The sequence below is a fragment of the Esox lucius genome, chromosome 20, assembly GCF_011004845.1.
Source record: "Esox lucius isolate fEsoLuc1 chromosome 20, fEsoLuc1.pri, whole genome shotgun sequence".
NCBI lineage: Eukaryota > Metazoa > Chordata > Actinopteri > Esociformes > Esocidae > Esox > Esox lucius.
Genome location: NC_047588.1, coordinates 33953876 through 33971283, shown reverse-complemented (window position 1 = coordinate 33971283; position 17408 = coordinate 33953876). Strand labels below are relative to the sequence as shown.

The 17408-nt window shown below is 38.8% G+C and overlaps 1 protein-coding gene across 2 annotated transcripts; it reads right to left on the bottom strand.

Annotated features, from left to right (window-relative positions):
* Positions 1 to 46: 46 nt before the first annotated feature.
* Positions 47 to 13054, bottom strand: LOC105018776 (gasdermin-E). Of its 2 annotated transcripts, none has more exons than XM_010884481.3 (10): positions 12974 to 13054; positions 6502 to 6750; positions 6137 to 6341; positions 5376 to 5556; positions 4666 to 4786; positions 3917 to 4036; positions 3603 to 3730; positions 3038 to 3206; positions 2858 to 2931; positions 47 to 1648 (listed from the first exon to the last, which is right to left on the bottom strand). In XM_010884481.3, the coding sequence occupies exons 2-10, from the start codon at positions 6719 to 6721 to the stop codon at positions 1421 to 1423; spliced, it is 1446 nt and encodes a 481-aa protein (XP_010882783.1). In that variant the 5' UTR covers positions 6722 to 6750; positions 12974 to 13054; the 3' UTR covers positions 47 to 1420. The 2 variants fall into 2 exon arrangements, with proteins under 2 accessions (XP_010882783.1, XP_034144943.1); XM_034289052.1 differs by lacking the exon at positions 12974 to 13054 and adding an exon at positions 7068 to 7138.
* Between the last annotated feature and the right edge of the window lie 4354 nt (positions 13055 to 17408).

The window sequence follows — 17408 nt, the reverse complement described above, 5'->3', positions numbered from 1 at the left end:
TTGCAGACTGTGCTTATGTCAATCAGCGCGCTGTCTAGTCCTCCGATCATTTTAAAAACGCCTACGTGGCAAATAACCAAATAAACGTCAATAACTTTAATATTGAACATAGCGGGTTGCGTTACATTTGACATGTGCTTATGACTGATTTACTAACACTTTATAAAGCATAACACATGTTTCTAAAGCTATAAGACATTTATATTAAGGCCACTTTATAAGCAAAATGTAATTTAAAGCAGAAGATTGTATTGGTCCATTATGGCTTATGTGCTCTGGATACTATAATGACAACATAAAAATAAAGACAACAGACAAACAACCGAAGGGAAATATACATAGTGCAACGAGCAACAACAATGAATAACAGTGAATGAATAAACATTGATTCAAATAACGACCAAAATGGGGAGGCACTGATGGATATTAATAAACATTGCCTGCAGTGTGTGTGCGCGTGTGTGCATGTGTGCGTGCGTGCACGCGAGACGAGTGAGAGAGTTCACGGCATCAATATGCATATGTGTACATTTCATGTGTATGTGTGTGTTTGTTGCCGGCTAAGAAAGTGTGATTGTGTGGGCGTAGTCTAGTGTGACATCAGTGTGGCATCTGGCTTGGGGGTAGAAGCTGCACAGGGTCCTGTCGATTACAGACGTGAGCCGCTGGTACCTCATGCCATACCTGTCACACTCCTGTGAGATCCACAATCTGTGGCTTGACAAGCTGGAGTTATTGATCATTTTAGGGCCTGTATCAGTTTGAACAGGACAGAACAAGATTGACAGATTACATGGCATAATGAACTCTCTCCTATGTTAGACCAGAAACAACATGGTACCCAGCAAACACATCTACATTGGTGTGACATGGGCAAAAACTTTGGCCTCATACTGGGTGCACACCTCCAGCCAATTCGCCTCATCGGTTCAACAGTAACTAACAGATGAAGACACAATAAAAAAAAAAAAATATATAGACACAATAAAATATATATATTTAAATATGTAATACGATCTTGACAAAGTCTTGAGGTCTATTAAGTCAGTGTTTGCGGTTGATATGTATAATATTATCAAATAATTGTTTTCAGTAGCTTCAATATGTGCTAAAATAGATTTCAAAATGCTAAAATAGAAAATTCAAATGCTTAATGGATGATGTCATGACTATTAAAACTAAAGTATTGGTGCAGTTGACATCATAGAGAAATTGTAATAACACATTGTCTTTAAAAAAATAAATGGTTGCTATTATTTTAAGCAAGCGGTCCCCAGAAGAATCTTCTTTGAGAAACTCTGACTTAGACACACAGCGACCCACCATGTTTTTAACCTCCTATAAAGAAAATGGTAAAATAAAGAACGTTCTGTCTCAATATTAAAGTTCTGTCACTGTTTCAGATGGTTTCCCTATCAGCTTACACTAAAGAGGCCAGGCCTTTCACAGCAATACTCATTAAAAGAGAAATGTATCCAGTCTGGTCCTTCATCTCTGTCTTCAGTGTGTCCTCCTCTCTCTTCAGTATCACGTTAGAGAGGTCAAAGAGACACTGTGCCTTTCCATACACCTCCTCTTCAGTCAGTATAGTCAGACCTGCATCTGTCAGAGAGAGGGTCTCTCCACTCCCTGCTGCCACACACTGGACCTGGAGGACAAGAACAGGCAAAGTCTATGAAAGAACATTCTTGCCATGTCAATACAATATAAAATGTTTTAATACTATCTAAAAATTTTGAGATTGGCAAAGTAATTCAACGTTTTGAGAAACAATCTATGCTAACCTAATCAGCTCTAAAAAAAATAGGTTTATATGATAAGATGGGACTAGAGTTGTAATTTAAACACCTGGCCACAATGATGCACTTGCACTGCTTGACAGTAAGTCAGACAACTGTGACACTCTCAGGCATCAGGTCATGTTTTCCATTCAAATCCAGGCCATGTGATATGTTTTCTGTTACAACCCCATTTCAGGTCATATGTTTTCGGTTTCAACCCTATTTCAGGTAATACATTTTCATTTCAAACTCCAGGTCAGGTAGAATGTTTTCTGTTCTAACCTGTGGCCAGGCCCTTATGGGGACCTAGGCTTATTCTAGGCTACCTACAACTGTGATTGCTAACTGCGCTACCGATTGAAGTACCGATTAATGAGATTAGCGAGGCCAATCAAACCGAAAACAGAACTATTGTTGTCTTTGTGTTAGTACTTTTTAAATAAACCAAAATGCCTTGCAAAATTGCCTTCACAAGATGGATGAATATCATCACATAAAGCTACAGTGCGTTACTTGTAAATAACATGTAAATGTTATATATACATCAACGGAAAAAATGAAGAGACCACTGCACCTTTTTCTTTCCTTTCCAAAAAAACTGAAAAGGAAAGTTTTGAGTGAGGAACAGAAGCATCCAATTTGCAGAGGTCTCTTAATTTTAACCCTTCGGTTTTAACCCTTAATTTTAACCCTTCTGTTAACCCCTCACTCAAAACCTTCCCTTTGGACTTTTTTGTAAAGGAAAGAAAAAGATGCAGTGGTCTCCTAATTTCTTTTCTGGAGCTGTATGTGTATTTTTTTTATAAATTTGCCAAAAATTCCAGAAACCTGATTTTGCTATTGTGTTTATAATGATGAGGGAAAAAATCTGTTCAATCCATTTTAAAATGTAAACTTGTGACAGTATCTGGATCCTTTTTGAAAGAACAGTACACGTACAAGGTATTACCGAAATTTTTTGACTAAATATTGTACATGTTCTGGGGATGGCAGAAATGGCTTTTCATAAAAATAAGCCTACAGTTTCAAAATGACCATGCAGGACTGGAGGCTCAATCATGTTGATGTGAACTCACCAGGATCTGAAGGGCCTCTAAGACTGGAGGACTGCAACAGGATTCCAACACTGAGAGTCCCTCATCTGGCATCTCTGTGAATTAAGAATCCATATATTAAATCACAGTAGTAAACATATATGAAATAGATTTTTTTTAAATGAGACAGGAGGATCCCGTGAAGACTGCTTTCTTTCTCACCATCCATGGCACTGACAATGAGGTGGATGGAACTGAGAAGTGAGGATCTGAGCTCTTTGTCATCATCATCAATTTGATCCACAAGATCCACTATGGCCTGGACGGTCTTCCTCACTGACTCTCTCAGATCACCCAGGTCTGGAGTCTCACCGTCACACATCTGATCCAGCTGTGACAAGGACAGATGGAGACAGAGGAAGTTCATTTAAGAATATTACAGATATTGCATACTGGATGACAATCATCTCTGCCATTATAGGGGTGTGCCTTTCTATGTAGTATATTGACAACATAAACACATGGTAAGTGAATGATTGTGGCACCTTATTGTGAAATGGTATTGTTTCATGCAGACCAGTTACCTTTGTATATTATAAAACTGCAGATTACCTTGAAGAATGTGAACCTTTTTAATGGTCGTACGCATAGAAAACACAAGTCAGACAACACAATTAAATGATTACTTGCAGGTTCCTGCTTGACAATGCTTGAGTAATAAATATCCAAATAAAGACAAATAAGACAGTTTGACAATGACAACAACATTTCTGTACATCTCACTCACCACACTCTCCAGAACACTGACTTCCTCTCTGTTCTTCATTGTGTTTCTGAGGAGCTGAAGCAGGTTGGAGCGCATCTCAGTCGGTAGAACTGACAGCAGCTGGAAGTGATCACTCAGTTTCTCTAGTTCTAACAGAAAAACAAACACAAAGAGACCATGTCACTTTTGGGAGTTAAATGTGTCAATAAAATAGATGTAAAAACCATCATTATTTGTAATTATTAGCCAAAGAGAATTTGAGAGTATTTCATTAAGAAGACTGGGTCAACCTTTGGACAGGAAATGAAGACCATACCTTCATCCCATAATATTACCTTTATTTAAATCCAGGAGGCTGTTGTGATCAAATATGCCTCCCATAAATACATCTTCTAGGAATTCATCATTTGGCTTAACCTGTTCGAAACCACCATTGTCGGAGAAGAGGCAAAGGTCTATGGGCAAGAAAAGAAACCAGCCATAACCACTCACACACAAGCAGATACAGAGGTTATGTTTCTAGCAGTTTACCATAAGACTTGGTTTCTACCTTCAGTGTTTTAGTAAGTTCCTTGTAGGTCTTAGCAAAAGCAGCAGGGTTCCACACCAAACATAAAACATGACAAACAGCTGTTACAAGGTGGCTCTGATGTGAACACCTCTTTCTCTTTATCAGAACACTTCTGATGTATTTGCTTCTCTTGAAGAAACGTTTCGTAACAACAACAACAACGATCTACCAACATGTTGGATTCTCTCTATAACAAGTAAGCTAAAATGTTAGACTTTGTTCAGTTGGGAGCATACATCCTGCAAACAACAGTTTCATAACTGGCTACGTAGGAATCCTGAATTTATCCATAGAGGCTCGACACATGACTTGACAACTGGTCGAAATAAAGTCAACCAAGAATTAACTGAAGTAAATCCTTAGTTTTAAGGTACAATATTGCGGCCTTGGTGTCACCGGTTCTGCCTTGATGTCAATACATTGCACAATCATCTGGCCTGAGCAGGCCCAGAAATCCTCAACTCAAAGCTATCCCTGGGATGAGACAACTGATAAACCATATATCTTCCTCACCAAACGTTCCATTGCTTTTGACCCGGAGTTCAATCAGACTGAAGGCAATTACAGTATTTTCCGGAAACTGTAGAGAAACCACACTTCCTGACTGCTTGCTGACACTCTGTTTCACAGATGCCTGTGAGGAGAATGTTAAATCAGTAAAGGGGGATTTAGCAGAAACAGCTTGTTCGGCATAGAGTAGGTGGGTACAGTGGTCTTACCCCACAGAATATACTTCATTTCTTGTACGAATAGATGCGAGACATAAGTCACAATTAAGGATAAAAGCTTGAAAATAGGAACATGGTCAAACAGTTGTTTGGAGAATTAAAGCAATCTGACAGATTTGGAGCACTTTTGCAAAGAAGAGTTGGCAAATATTGCCACTTCAAGATGTGCCATGCTAATAGAGTCCTACCCAAAAAGACTGAGTGCTGTAATAAAATCAAAAGGTCCTTCAACAAAGTATTCGTTTAAGGGTGTGCACACTCATGCAACCAGGTTATTGTGATTTCAGTTTGTTTTTCAATTGAATTGTTCACGTTATAGGTCACATTAAAGGTGGAAAAAGTTCTGACATTATTTATTTTTGTCTCATTCTTCTCCATCACAAGAACCTGGCATTTTAACTGGGGTGTGTAGACTTTTTATATTCACTGCATGTACTGAACTTCTCACCCCTTACTCTATATTTTTATGCTCATGAAAATGTAATAAAAAATTACCTTCTCAAAGGTGCTCAGGTCTAACAAAATGGCCTCCTTGGCACATATGTTGCCAGACTTCAGAGTTTTGTTAGTGACCAGACAAGGTTCCGTGGTAATAATCCTCTCTGTTAAAATGCATAAGACTGCCCTGGGCTTTGCAAAGCTCTGCTTGATTACAGGGTGGGTCATGTCCAAGCGTCTGCAAGAGAGACCAGAATAAATGAATAAAACTAAATATAAAGTAGGTAAGAAAATATTTGTTCAATGTATCACCAATTCTTTCACATCCATTCTTGAATTGTGTTTGCTCGACTTTCCAATCATGAGCAGTTATTACCACAGTGTTTAATGTGGGGATTTTAGCATGAAATGTCCTGTTTTGTTTACATAATTTTACAAAAACAAATATATATATACTGCAATTCAACAAACACAGTAGAACAAAAACACTTGTTGTGTTTATTATTTGATCCAGGCTTTTGTTGGATTAGCTGATTGTGATAAGTAGAGCCTATATAGAGTACAACTGTTGTGACAATAGTTACATTGAAGTAGGCTACTGTTACAATTCTTTGTCATCTGAAAGCACTTAAATTAAAAAACATCCTTTTTTATAACCAATAGCCTATAATACTTCACCATAGTTGAAAAATTTGTCATTCTGGCCCTGATGTTATTCCAACCAGTTTTTCTAGTGGGTCTTAGGTCAAAATGTTGACTTCTTGGGAAGCTTAACTTTGTGATAGTATTTATTATGTGTATAGTACAGGGCCACTCACTTGTCTTTCAAATGGTTCAATAACTTCTTCACCTCAACCTCCTCTTTCTTCAGTCTGCCAAAGGAACATTCCTGTTTGTAGGAGCAGTTCACCCCTACGTTAAATTTTATATCTGCAAACAATCCCTCCACTTTTCCTTCTGCCTTAATTTCCTTCTGGTCACGAAATATCCCACTGTGATCAACAAAGTCCATCTTCTTGGAACCTGAAGGAAAGTTAATCATTATCATGGATTCCTTTGTGCTATAATATCACAAAAAGACATAAGACAGCTACATGCATTACCTGTTCCTAATCAAACTATAAAGAGAGGGGTAGCATTAGAAACAATAACCAGATCTTTCTTAGAAAAATGTAGTGCTTACTTGGGCTTAATGGTGAGTCTTCAGGAAGCACATCACTGAGTGTAAAGCCCCTAGATTGGTACTTGGGTTTCTTCCAGAACCATTCCCTTTTGGGCTTGGTCTTGACAATGACTGAGAGGAGACTCAGTTTGTCTGAGTTGTCATTCAGACTGGAAACAGGAATCAGGGTTCCCGCACTATCTACATCCTTCAGCATGGATTTTATGGCCGTGGAAATCATCAGAGAGAGGTTTTGGGAAATGTTCAGGGCTACAGCAGATGACAAAACAAACCAAAAGAAAAAAGTTTTGGAAGTTCCATTAACTTAGTGCCATTTGAGATAGCAGATGACATCAAAACAAACCAAAAGAAAAAGTTTTTGGAAGTTACATTAACTTAGTGCCATTTGAGACAGCAGATGACATCAAATCAAACCAAAAGAAAACGTTTTTGGAAGTTACATTAACTTAGTGCCATTTCACACAATGCATGTCATAAAGCATTCACATGTTCAGCCTTAAGAAGGGAAACATAAAACATAATTAGCTATAAAGTGCTGAAAAACTGAAAAGTTGTCTACAAGTAACCATTTCAGTGATGAATTCCATGGTGATATGGGGAAATATTCCACTTCTTGGCCTTAAAAAACTCCTGGGTTGCTTTCACAGTATGTCTTGAGTCATTGTCCATCTGTAAAGTGAAGCGCAGTCCAATCAACTTTGCTGAATTTGGCTGAATCTGAGCAGACAATACAGTGAGGGAAAAAAATATTTTACCCCTGCTGATTTTGTACATTTGCCCACTGACAAAGAAATTATTAGTATATCATTGTAATGAAAGGTTTATTTGAACAGTGAGAGACAGAATAACAACAAAACATATAGAAAAACGCATGTCCAAAATGTTATAAATTGATTCGCATTTTAATGAGTGAAATAAGTATTTGACCCCTCTGCAAAACATGACTTAGTACTTGGTGGCAAAACCCTTGTTGGCAGTAAGGATTTTGTCCCACTCCTCTTTGCAGATCTTCTCCAAGTCATTAACGTTTCAAGGCTGAAGTTTGGCAACTCGAACCTTCAGCTCCCTCCACATATTTTCTATGGGATTAATGTCTGGAGACTGGCTAGGCCACTCCAGGACCTTAATGTGCTTATTCCTGAGTCACTCCTTTGGTGCCTTGGCTGTGTGTTTTGGGTCATTATCATGCTGGAATACCCATCCACGACCCATTTACAATGCCCTGGCTGAGGGAAGAGGTTCTCACGCAAGATTTGACGGTACATGGCCCCGTCCATCGTCCCTTTGATGCGGTGAAGTTGTCCTGTCCCCTTAGCAGAAAAACACTCCCAAAGCATAATGTTTCCACCTCCATGTTTGACAGTGGGGATGATATCCTTGGGGTCATAGGCAGCATTCCTCCTCCTCCAAACACGGCGAGTTGAGTTGATGCCAAAGAGCTGGATTTTGGTCTTATCTGACCACAACACTTTAACATAGTTCTCCTCTGAATCATTCAGATGTTAATTGGCAAACTTCAGACGAGCCTGTACATGTGCTTTCTTGAGCAGGGGGACCTTGTGGGCGCTGCAGGATTTCAGTCCTTCACGGCATAGTGTGTTACCAATTGTTTTCTTGGTGACTATGATCCCAGCTGCCTTGAGATCATTGACAAGATCGTCCCATGTAGTTCTGGGTTGATTCCTCAGCATTCTCATGATCATTGCAACTCCACGAGGTGAGATCTTGCATGGAGCCCCAGACCGAGGGAGATTGACAGTGTTTCTTTCATTTGCAAATAATCACACCAACTGTTGTCACCTTCTCACCAAGCTGCTTGGCGATGGTCTTGTAGCCCATTCCAGCCATGTGTAGGTCTACAATCTTGTCCCGGACATCTCTTTGCTCTTGGCCATGGTGGAGAGTTTGGAATCTGATTGATTTATTGCTTCTGTGTATTAAGAGTGTGCTCCTAATCTCAGCTTGTTACCTGTATAATAGACACCTGGGAGCCAGAAATCTTTCTGATTGAGAGGGGATCAAATACCTATTTCACTCATTAAAATGCAAATCAATTTATAACATTTGTAACATGTGTTTTTGTTTTTTTGTTGTTGTTGTTGTTATTCTGTCTCTCACTGTTCAAATAAACCTACCGTTAAAATTATAGAATGATAATTTCTTTGTCAGTGGGCAAACGTACAAAATTCAGCAGGGGATCAAAAATAAATTCCCCTCACTGTATATCCCTATACACTTCAGAATTCATCCGGCTGCTTCTGTCTTCTGTCACATCATCAATAAACACTAGTGACCCAGTGCTACTGGAAGTCTAGGCAGAACTGGGCTGGATTTTTTAGATGTTTTTTAGCAAAGTCTTTCTATTCTTGAGGCTTATGAAGGGTTGGCACCTTGTTGTGAACCCTCTGTATTTGCCATTGTGAAGTCTTCTCTTTATGGTAGACTTGAATAATGACATGCCTACCTACTAGAGAGTATTCTTCACATGGCTGGATGTTGTGAAGGGGTTTTCCTCTACCATGGAAAGGATCCTACCATCATCCAACACTGTTGTCTTCCGTGGACGCCCAGGCCTTTTTGTGTTGCAGAGCACACCAGTGCATACTTTTTTTCCAGAATGTACCGAACTGTTAATTTGGCCTGCTATCTCTCTGATGGATGTAATTTTTTTGCAGCCTAAGGATGGCCTGTTTCACTTGCATTGAGAGCTCCTTTGACCGCATGTTGTGGAGTTGATGCCACACCTGGAATCAACTCCAGAACTTTTACCTGCTTAACTGGTGAAGAAATAAAAAAGGAATAGCCCACACCTTTCCATGAAACAGCTTTTGAGTCAATTATCCAATTACTTTTGGTTCCCTGAAAAAGAGGGAGCTACATTAGGGAGAACAAGTATTTGATACACTGCCGACTTTGCAGGTTTTCCTACTTACAAAGCATGTAGAGGTCTGCAATTTTTATCACAAGTAAACCTCAACTGTGAGAGACGGAATCTAAAACAAAAATCCAGAAAATCACATTGTATGATTTTTAAATAATTAATTTGAATTTTATTGCATGACATAAGTATTTGATTACCTACCAATCAGTAAGAATTCCGGCTCTCACAGACCTGTTAGTTTTTCTTTAAGAAGCCCTCCTGTTCTCCACTCATTACCTGTATTAACTGCACCTGTTTGAACTCGTTACCTGTATAAAAGACACCTGTCCACACACTCAATCAAACAGACTCCAACCTCTCCACAATGGCCAAGACCAGAGAGCTGTGTAAGGACTTCAGGGATAAAATTGTAGACCTGCACAAGGCTGGGGTGGGCTACAGGACAATAGGCAAGCAGCTTGGTGAAGAGGCAACAACTGTTGGGACAATTATTAGAAAATTCAAGATGACGGTCAATCTCCATCGGTCTGGGGCTCAATGCAAGATCTCACCTCGTGGGGCGTCAATGATCATGAGGAAGGTGAGGAATCAGCCCAGAACTACACGTTGGGACCTGGTCAATGACCTGAAGAGAGCTGGGACCACAATCTCAAAGAAAATCATTAGTAACACACTACGCAGTCATGGATTAAAATCCTGCAGCGCACGCAAGGTCCCCCTGCTTAAGCCAGCGCATGTCCAGGCCTGTCTGAAGTTTGACAATGACCATCTGGATGATCCAGAGGAGGAATGGGAGAAGGTCATGTGGTCTGATGAGACAAAAATAGAGCTTTTTGGTCTAAACTCCACTCGCCATGTTTGGAGGAAGAAGAAGGATGAGTACAACCCCAAGAACACCATCCCAACCGTGAAGCATGGAGGTGGAAACATCATTCTTTTGGGGACAGGACGACTGCACCGTATTGAGGGGAGGATGGATGGGGCCATGTATCACGAGATCTTGGCCAACAACCTCCTTCCATCAGTAAGAGCATTGAAGATGGGTCGTGGCTGGGTCTTCCAGCATGACAACGACCCAAAACACACAGCCAGGGCAACTAAAGAGTGGCTCCGTAAGAAGTATCTCAAGGTCCTGGAGTGGCCTAGCCAGTCTCCAGACCTGAACCCAATAGAAAACCTTTGGAGGGAGCTGAAAGTCCGTATTGCCCAGCGACAGCCCCGGAACCTGAAGGATCTGGAGAAGGTCTGTATGGAGAAGTGGGCCAAAATCCCTGCTGCAGTGTGTGAAAAATTTGGTCAAGAACTAAAGGAAACGTATGATCTCTGTAATTGCAAACAAAGGTTTCTGTACCAAATATTAAGTTCTGCTTTTCTGATGTATCAAATACTTATGTCATGCAATAAAATGCATTACTTAAAAATCATAAAATTTTTAGATTCCATCTCTCACAGTTGAAGTGTACCTATGATAGAAATTACAGACCTCTACATGCTTTGTAAGTAGGAAAACCTGCAAAATCGGCAGTGTATCAAATACTTGTTCTCCCCACTGTAAATATTAAAGAGCTGTTATTCCTAAACCCTTCCTCCAATTTGGATGTGAATACCCTCAATACTCGCACTTTAAGCCTATATTTATTATTTAACTGTAACTTGAATATATTTAGGTAAACAACTTATGTCTCCCTTATACTGTCCTTACATTGAATATTAAGGAATCTGACCAAAAAACAAAATGTAGGCATTTTAAAAGGATTTAAATTAGATTTTCCAAACTATTCCACCATTTAGGGGATTTACAAATTATATGAGGTACCCATTAATTCATATTAAGTTATTTGGTATGATTTGAGGTAGTTTGAGGAATAATTAATGACATTTTAAGGGATTCAGGTTTCATAGTGTATAAAAAAAGAGAAAAAGAACATTGCAGAAGAAGAAAGAAGAGTGCGAGAGGAGGAGAGAGGAGGAGAGAAAGGAAGGATTTCAGAAGAAGAAAGAAGAGAGAGGGAACAAAAGGAAATGCAGAGAAAGCTGCTAGATTGGGAGGAGCAGCCCTGGGAAAAAAATACAGTTATTTAACAAGTCCTATAAAAGCTTTCAAGCCTGTGCCTGGTAAGAGGCAACAAATGAAAAAGAAAGAATACTAAAATAAATAATACATTTTATTTTAAATATTTTGACAAATTCTGTTAATGAATACATTTTAAATCTGATTAATTTACACATGCAGTATATTTTAAGGTATAACACCAAGGGTGACTTAAATGGAACATGGTGTAATTTAATGGATTTATTTTCCCATTAGCTAAGTAACTACACTGTAAAAAGTAACTGCATTGAGTAAAAAGTTATTGCATCATTGAGAAGGTAATGCACAGCAGAGCCCAACGTAGCATTCTGGGTAATGCATTAACTCTTCTTAACTCAACTGATGACAATGTACCCATTATTACACTGAGCTAATACATTAATTGTTGTGTAGGCATACCTTTGATTAAGGTGAATATCAAGGGATGCTGGTAGCTTAAAAACTAATGAATAGAACACCTTAATTTAGAAATTCAGTATACTTTAAGGTATGATTAAGGGGTCATTTTTATGCGTGTTGGCGGCATTTAATGGATTCTACCCCTTAATAACCTCTTATTCTACGCACAAATATTCCCCCAAAAATACTGATGTATAAAATATAAATAAAATGTGCTATGCTATGACAGACAACTACACACTGTTGTCCAAAATAATCATTAGCAAATGTAATCATAATAATTACTAAACATTGAGTAAAGGAGCAAATATTGATGACTGATCTGATATTGCTATGTTCGTGTTGTTCCTACGACACCATAATGAATGTTGGCACAACTGAGGTTAGGGTTAGGCACAAGCCCCACTGAAATTAGGTTTAGGCACAGGCCCCACTGAGGTTAGGTTTAGGCACAGGCCCCACTGAGATTAGGTTTAGGCCATGTACCATTGAGGTTAGGCTTAGGCACAGGTGCCACTGTAGTTTGGTTTAGGCACAGGTGTCTCTGAGGTTAGTGTTAGGTCATAAGGTCGAATATTCTGTCTTTGGACTGGGGTAACCCACATGTCAGTTGCAATGATGGTGTTGAAGCAACATTAATTATGATGTCTTAGGAATAAAACCAACACACCAATTTCAGATTATTAAAACACTGATTGTTAAGAGTCTAGTGAATATTTAAAAAAATATATATATATTATTCTGGGGCGTTACCCCCAGTTATCAAAAGCCTTAAATGGAAAACCCACCCATGAAAACAATCAATCAACATTCGTTTGAGGAGCCGGCTATTCTAGATAAATATCGCACAAAGGAAAGATGGCCAGAAATCAGGAATGCAAAAGTATTTTAAATATTAACTTTTCAGCTTAAAAACAAGTTAAGATACCTACATAATCGGTGCTTTTAACAAGACAGCAATGCAAACAGGAAATGTTTAGTCAAAAGTGTTGTAAACTGTAAATCCTGCTGTTATTCATCTTATTATTAGCTTACGATTTCATATTATTTCATTTGTTTTATAGTAACAAGACAAAAACGTTTCAATGACAGGTTCTTACCACTTCTTACTCCGAGTCCTTACGACTCTGACAGATTGTTGAGATAGTGGTGTATGTCTGGAACACCAGTAAACTAGAGTTAATAGACTAGGCTGGTAGGAGGAGTTAGTCAACTTCATCATTTTGAAGGAACTGACACATTTTACAGAAACTGCGAGTCTCAGTCGCTGCAATTATACATAAGCACTATTGAATTTAATTGCCACTATCGCCAGTCATGGACTCACTTTTACTGCCGAAGAAGTTGTTTTACACTTCGGGAAATGTAGCTTTATGTTAAAGATATGTTAAAGATTCATGTTTTGATCGTCAATACGTCATCAATGAAACACTCCAGAAAGAAACAAATGATGTGATGCCCTAAATCCGTTCACAATAGCGTACAAGGACCACTCCCTATTCCATATCGGTATCATATTTACGTTTTGGAGACAAAATGTAAATACAACCTTACACATTTCCGCAGCTATGGTTGGGTTAAGGGTCTTAAAAAGGCACGGCTAACTATTACATGTGAAGATTACGATGTGCCACTTTACTTTATATAACTCAACAATTCACCAGCTATGAACCCGTGGCAAGAAATGGCTGTTGATATATGACCGGCTGGAGATGCTGTTGATTAGTATACGAGCGGATCTAGTGCTTGTGTGGGAGGTCAAGGTAGAAAACACTAGAGAGCAATATAGATTTTGATTAATTCAAAACAAATAATTATTTCCACTTATGATGTATTCTTTTATTTCTTACCATCTGTATCAAATGATAAACAATCGTCAGAATATTGACAGTGTACACACATTTCACAATTATTTAGCTATTGGTGTTTGTATTTATTTTGTGTTACATGTGACAAAATATTGCAATTAAAATACAAGGTTGTAATGTCACCTATGTAGGCGCAAAAATATGGACAGATGATGGTGTGGTGGGGAAAGGCGCTGGCACACCAAGTTATCAAATAAGGTGGAGGTAGTGTTATATTCTGGGCATGTATGGCTGCCACTAGAACTGACTAATCTCTTTTCATTGATTAATTCTGAAGTGTACAGAAACATTGTTTGCTCAGATTCAACCAAATGCCTCACAACTCATTGGATGGTACTTCACTTTTCAGATCCCAAACATACTGATAGAGCAACCAAGGTGCTTTCAGGGCCAAAAAGTGGAGTGTTCTTGACTGCTCAGGTAAATCACTTGACATGAATCCATTTGAGCATGTGTTACACTTCTGAAGACTCATACCATCTGTAAGGCATCGAGGTGGTGGCATGATGGTTTGGGGCTGCTTTGCTGCCTCAGGGCCTGGCCAACTTGTCATTATCAAGTCAACCATGAATTTCATATTGTAGAATTATTGAGGAGAATGTGTAAAAGATTAAGCTGAACAGAACATGGATCTTGCATCAATGGTTCAAAATACATAGGCAGAGTAGCATGGCACAAAAAGAAGAAAATGTAGTGTTTTGGATGGATGGTATAAACCTTATTTACAAGTTGTAATTTCTTTGGAGAAGCTTTGACTTTTGATTTACTGTAACTAAGGCTTATATTATTTTCATATTGGCTTTAACATCACTCCCTCTTTCATCACTCCACATTTATCACATTCAATGTCAGTATTCAACATAACATTGCTTATCTTACTTATACGCTTTAAAATCACATCTATTAATAAATCACATCTATTAAAGCCTCATGGAATTCTGTCGGGTGGACACAACCATCAGAGTCATGCAGTGATTCATCAGAGTCTGGTGGACATCCATCAGAGTCACGTGGACATCCACCTAAGTCATATGTCCAAGTCACTATTATTTTGTTCAGGTCTCTAACATGTTCATGCCTCTCTGACGCCGTTACAGGCACCAATCCACTTCTGAAAGCAAAGTAGCAAATCCCTGTTTGTTCAACAGGGGCTCAAATTGGGGTCCAGCAAATGTCAAGACACAACATTGAGTATCGCCTCTAGAGGATCAAAACCCTACATAAAGTTGCTAAGTGTTTGGTTAAGTTCAGTACAATATGTATTTGTGTTCTAGTGCTGCAAACAACTTTCCTTCCTCACTTCCTGCAGACACATATGACCACAAATAGACAAAGGCCAAACAAATATAGACTTCTTCTCAAGGTAAAAACATTTAATTTTTCTCTTGTATATCTCCACTGCCATTGGTTCACATAGTTAAGCGAAAATAAACGTCTTAATCACAGATGGATAAATAGATAACACATTTCCAGCATTCAAAACTATGTAGGTGATGTAAAGGAAAAGTTGAATCATTCTCACAAGGTTTTTTAGCCAGACTCAGAAAAGATGGATTCCGACACAAGGATTTTAGTCAGGATGTGGGAGAAACAGAGTTATAACACAAAGAAAGATGATTTTACTGCACTGTCATCACACATTTTCCAAACATAGGGACATTCAAGAAAAGCCATTGCAATACAACATATTCATGGAGACTCACTGTGAGTGCCATTAATGCAAATGTTTGTTGGAACTGCAATGCTTTTTGAGTCTTCCAAGAATGAATAATGACGTCATTCTCTAAATCCGACTAAGATAAAACCATTTGCTAATACAGCAATCTCAGTGAGTCATCATGACCAAGTTGTAGCCTCACAGCCACATACTATATGTAATCTTCAGGCTCTCTCCTATCAGCTGGAACAAAAACATTATTTCAAAGATTTCAGGTGAGGATCCGTGTTCCAGTCTTAACAAGGTTACACTGCTGTGCTGTATAAAAACCCTGCTGCATATCTCCAGCAGAAAGTCCTGGATGTTCTAAATCTTGCATCTCAACATGGCACTGACAATTTCCCTTTTCAGTTAGAACTGGAGCAAAGCTGGGCATAAGAATGTCTGCATCTGTCTCCAGACAGTTTCATTTTTCGAACATGAAAAGTTGACTGTAACTTGGATTTTAAAAAGGGATACTTATTTTTGATGGAAAGCTTGGTACAATGTGTCACACTTTCTGTCATATTCTAAGGCCTGAGGGAAGTTGTGTAATTGAAATTAAAAAAAAGAGGATGAGGCAAACCTTAGGTTACTGTGAATTTGTGTTGCATTGCAAGACAAGTTGCGAAATATAGCCATGGCTTGCTAAGCCTAATCTCACCCAAAGGCAGAACTTCAAATGGGTGCAATGGTAGCCAATAAGAGGGGTTGTTCAGCAGCCGCAGCTTTAGGAGAATGACAGGCGTAACCATCACCTACAGTGACAGTCCTGGTCTGACAGTAGCAACAAGGTCTTACTGTAGCTTAATGACAGCTTCCGGTCATTATGGTTCAATTAACAGAAAAGTAAATCTAATATGCAACCATCTCTGTCGTAGGGATCCTCTTGGGAAAGAATAAATTCAGGGATTTGGTACAAATTATTACTCAGCATATGAGAGATATCTGCCTTTTGCGCTTACGGAACAGTCTGGTATTGTATCAGCTCATGAAACATGGGTTCAACACATTACATGTGGCATTTATATTTTTGTTCAGTATAAAGAAAACGTGCTTAAATACTTGCCAAATTCTACTAAAAAGCAATATTCCTTGGTGATATGTTTTTGGTGGTAAATCGGTGAGCTATAGTTAAATTTTATACACAAGTTGGGACAGCTCTGGTTATGTCTCGCACCCATGAAAGCAGGGCTGTTGCCAGAAATCCTGGGGCCACAGCAACAATATATGCCTCGTGACTTATAGAGAACATCGTTATTACAATAAGTGGGCCCTGCTGAGCCTTGTGCTCGGAAAACCATGCCCACTTCCCTAGCGTTAGCAACGGCCCTCCATGGGAGTGAAGGCTGAACGCTGCCCCAGAACTTACCGCTGACAGTGGTGGAACAGTGGCAAAATCGTGTTATTATGGTGCAATATCAATGATGACTCCTTTCATAGACTGTTTCTAAAGGAGAACGCAAAACAGGAAATAAAAGACTAGTGTGTGTTCTAACATTTCAGTTTGTGCATGAAAATTATCTAATGCAGTATCTTCTAATTATTTATTTCAATCAGCAAATGTTCCACATGCAATATTTTTTAATATTTTATTTTCACCTAAACTGGCTAGTTATTTGCATTAGTATGTATCTGCACAGTTCTTTAGCCTCCAGTTTGTAAGACACATTGTAATATATTTTGGCATGAAAATAATGTTGGACCTGCTGTAGCTGTTGTTTTATTGATCTGCTACTTTGTTACTGTAAACGTAATGTAGCCTTCCTATTTTATTAAATTTTAATTCTAATTATTTATATTTTGTTGGTTATGACTTACATTTCCACATCTCCAAACACATGATGAGGACTGGCGGTGAGTTTATTCAAAGTCATTCTTGTTACACAATGAGCAACATATCTGTATCGTTTAGTGAAGCGGGGAGTTGGCTGTCATTCATTTTTATATCCATGGCGAATGCCAGTTTGC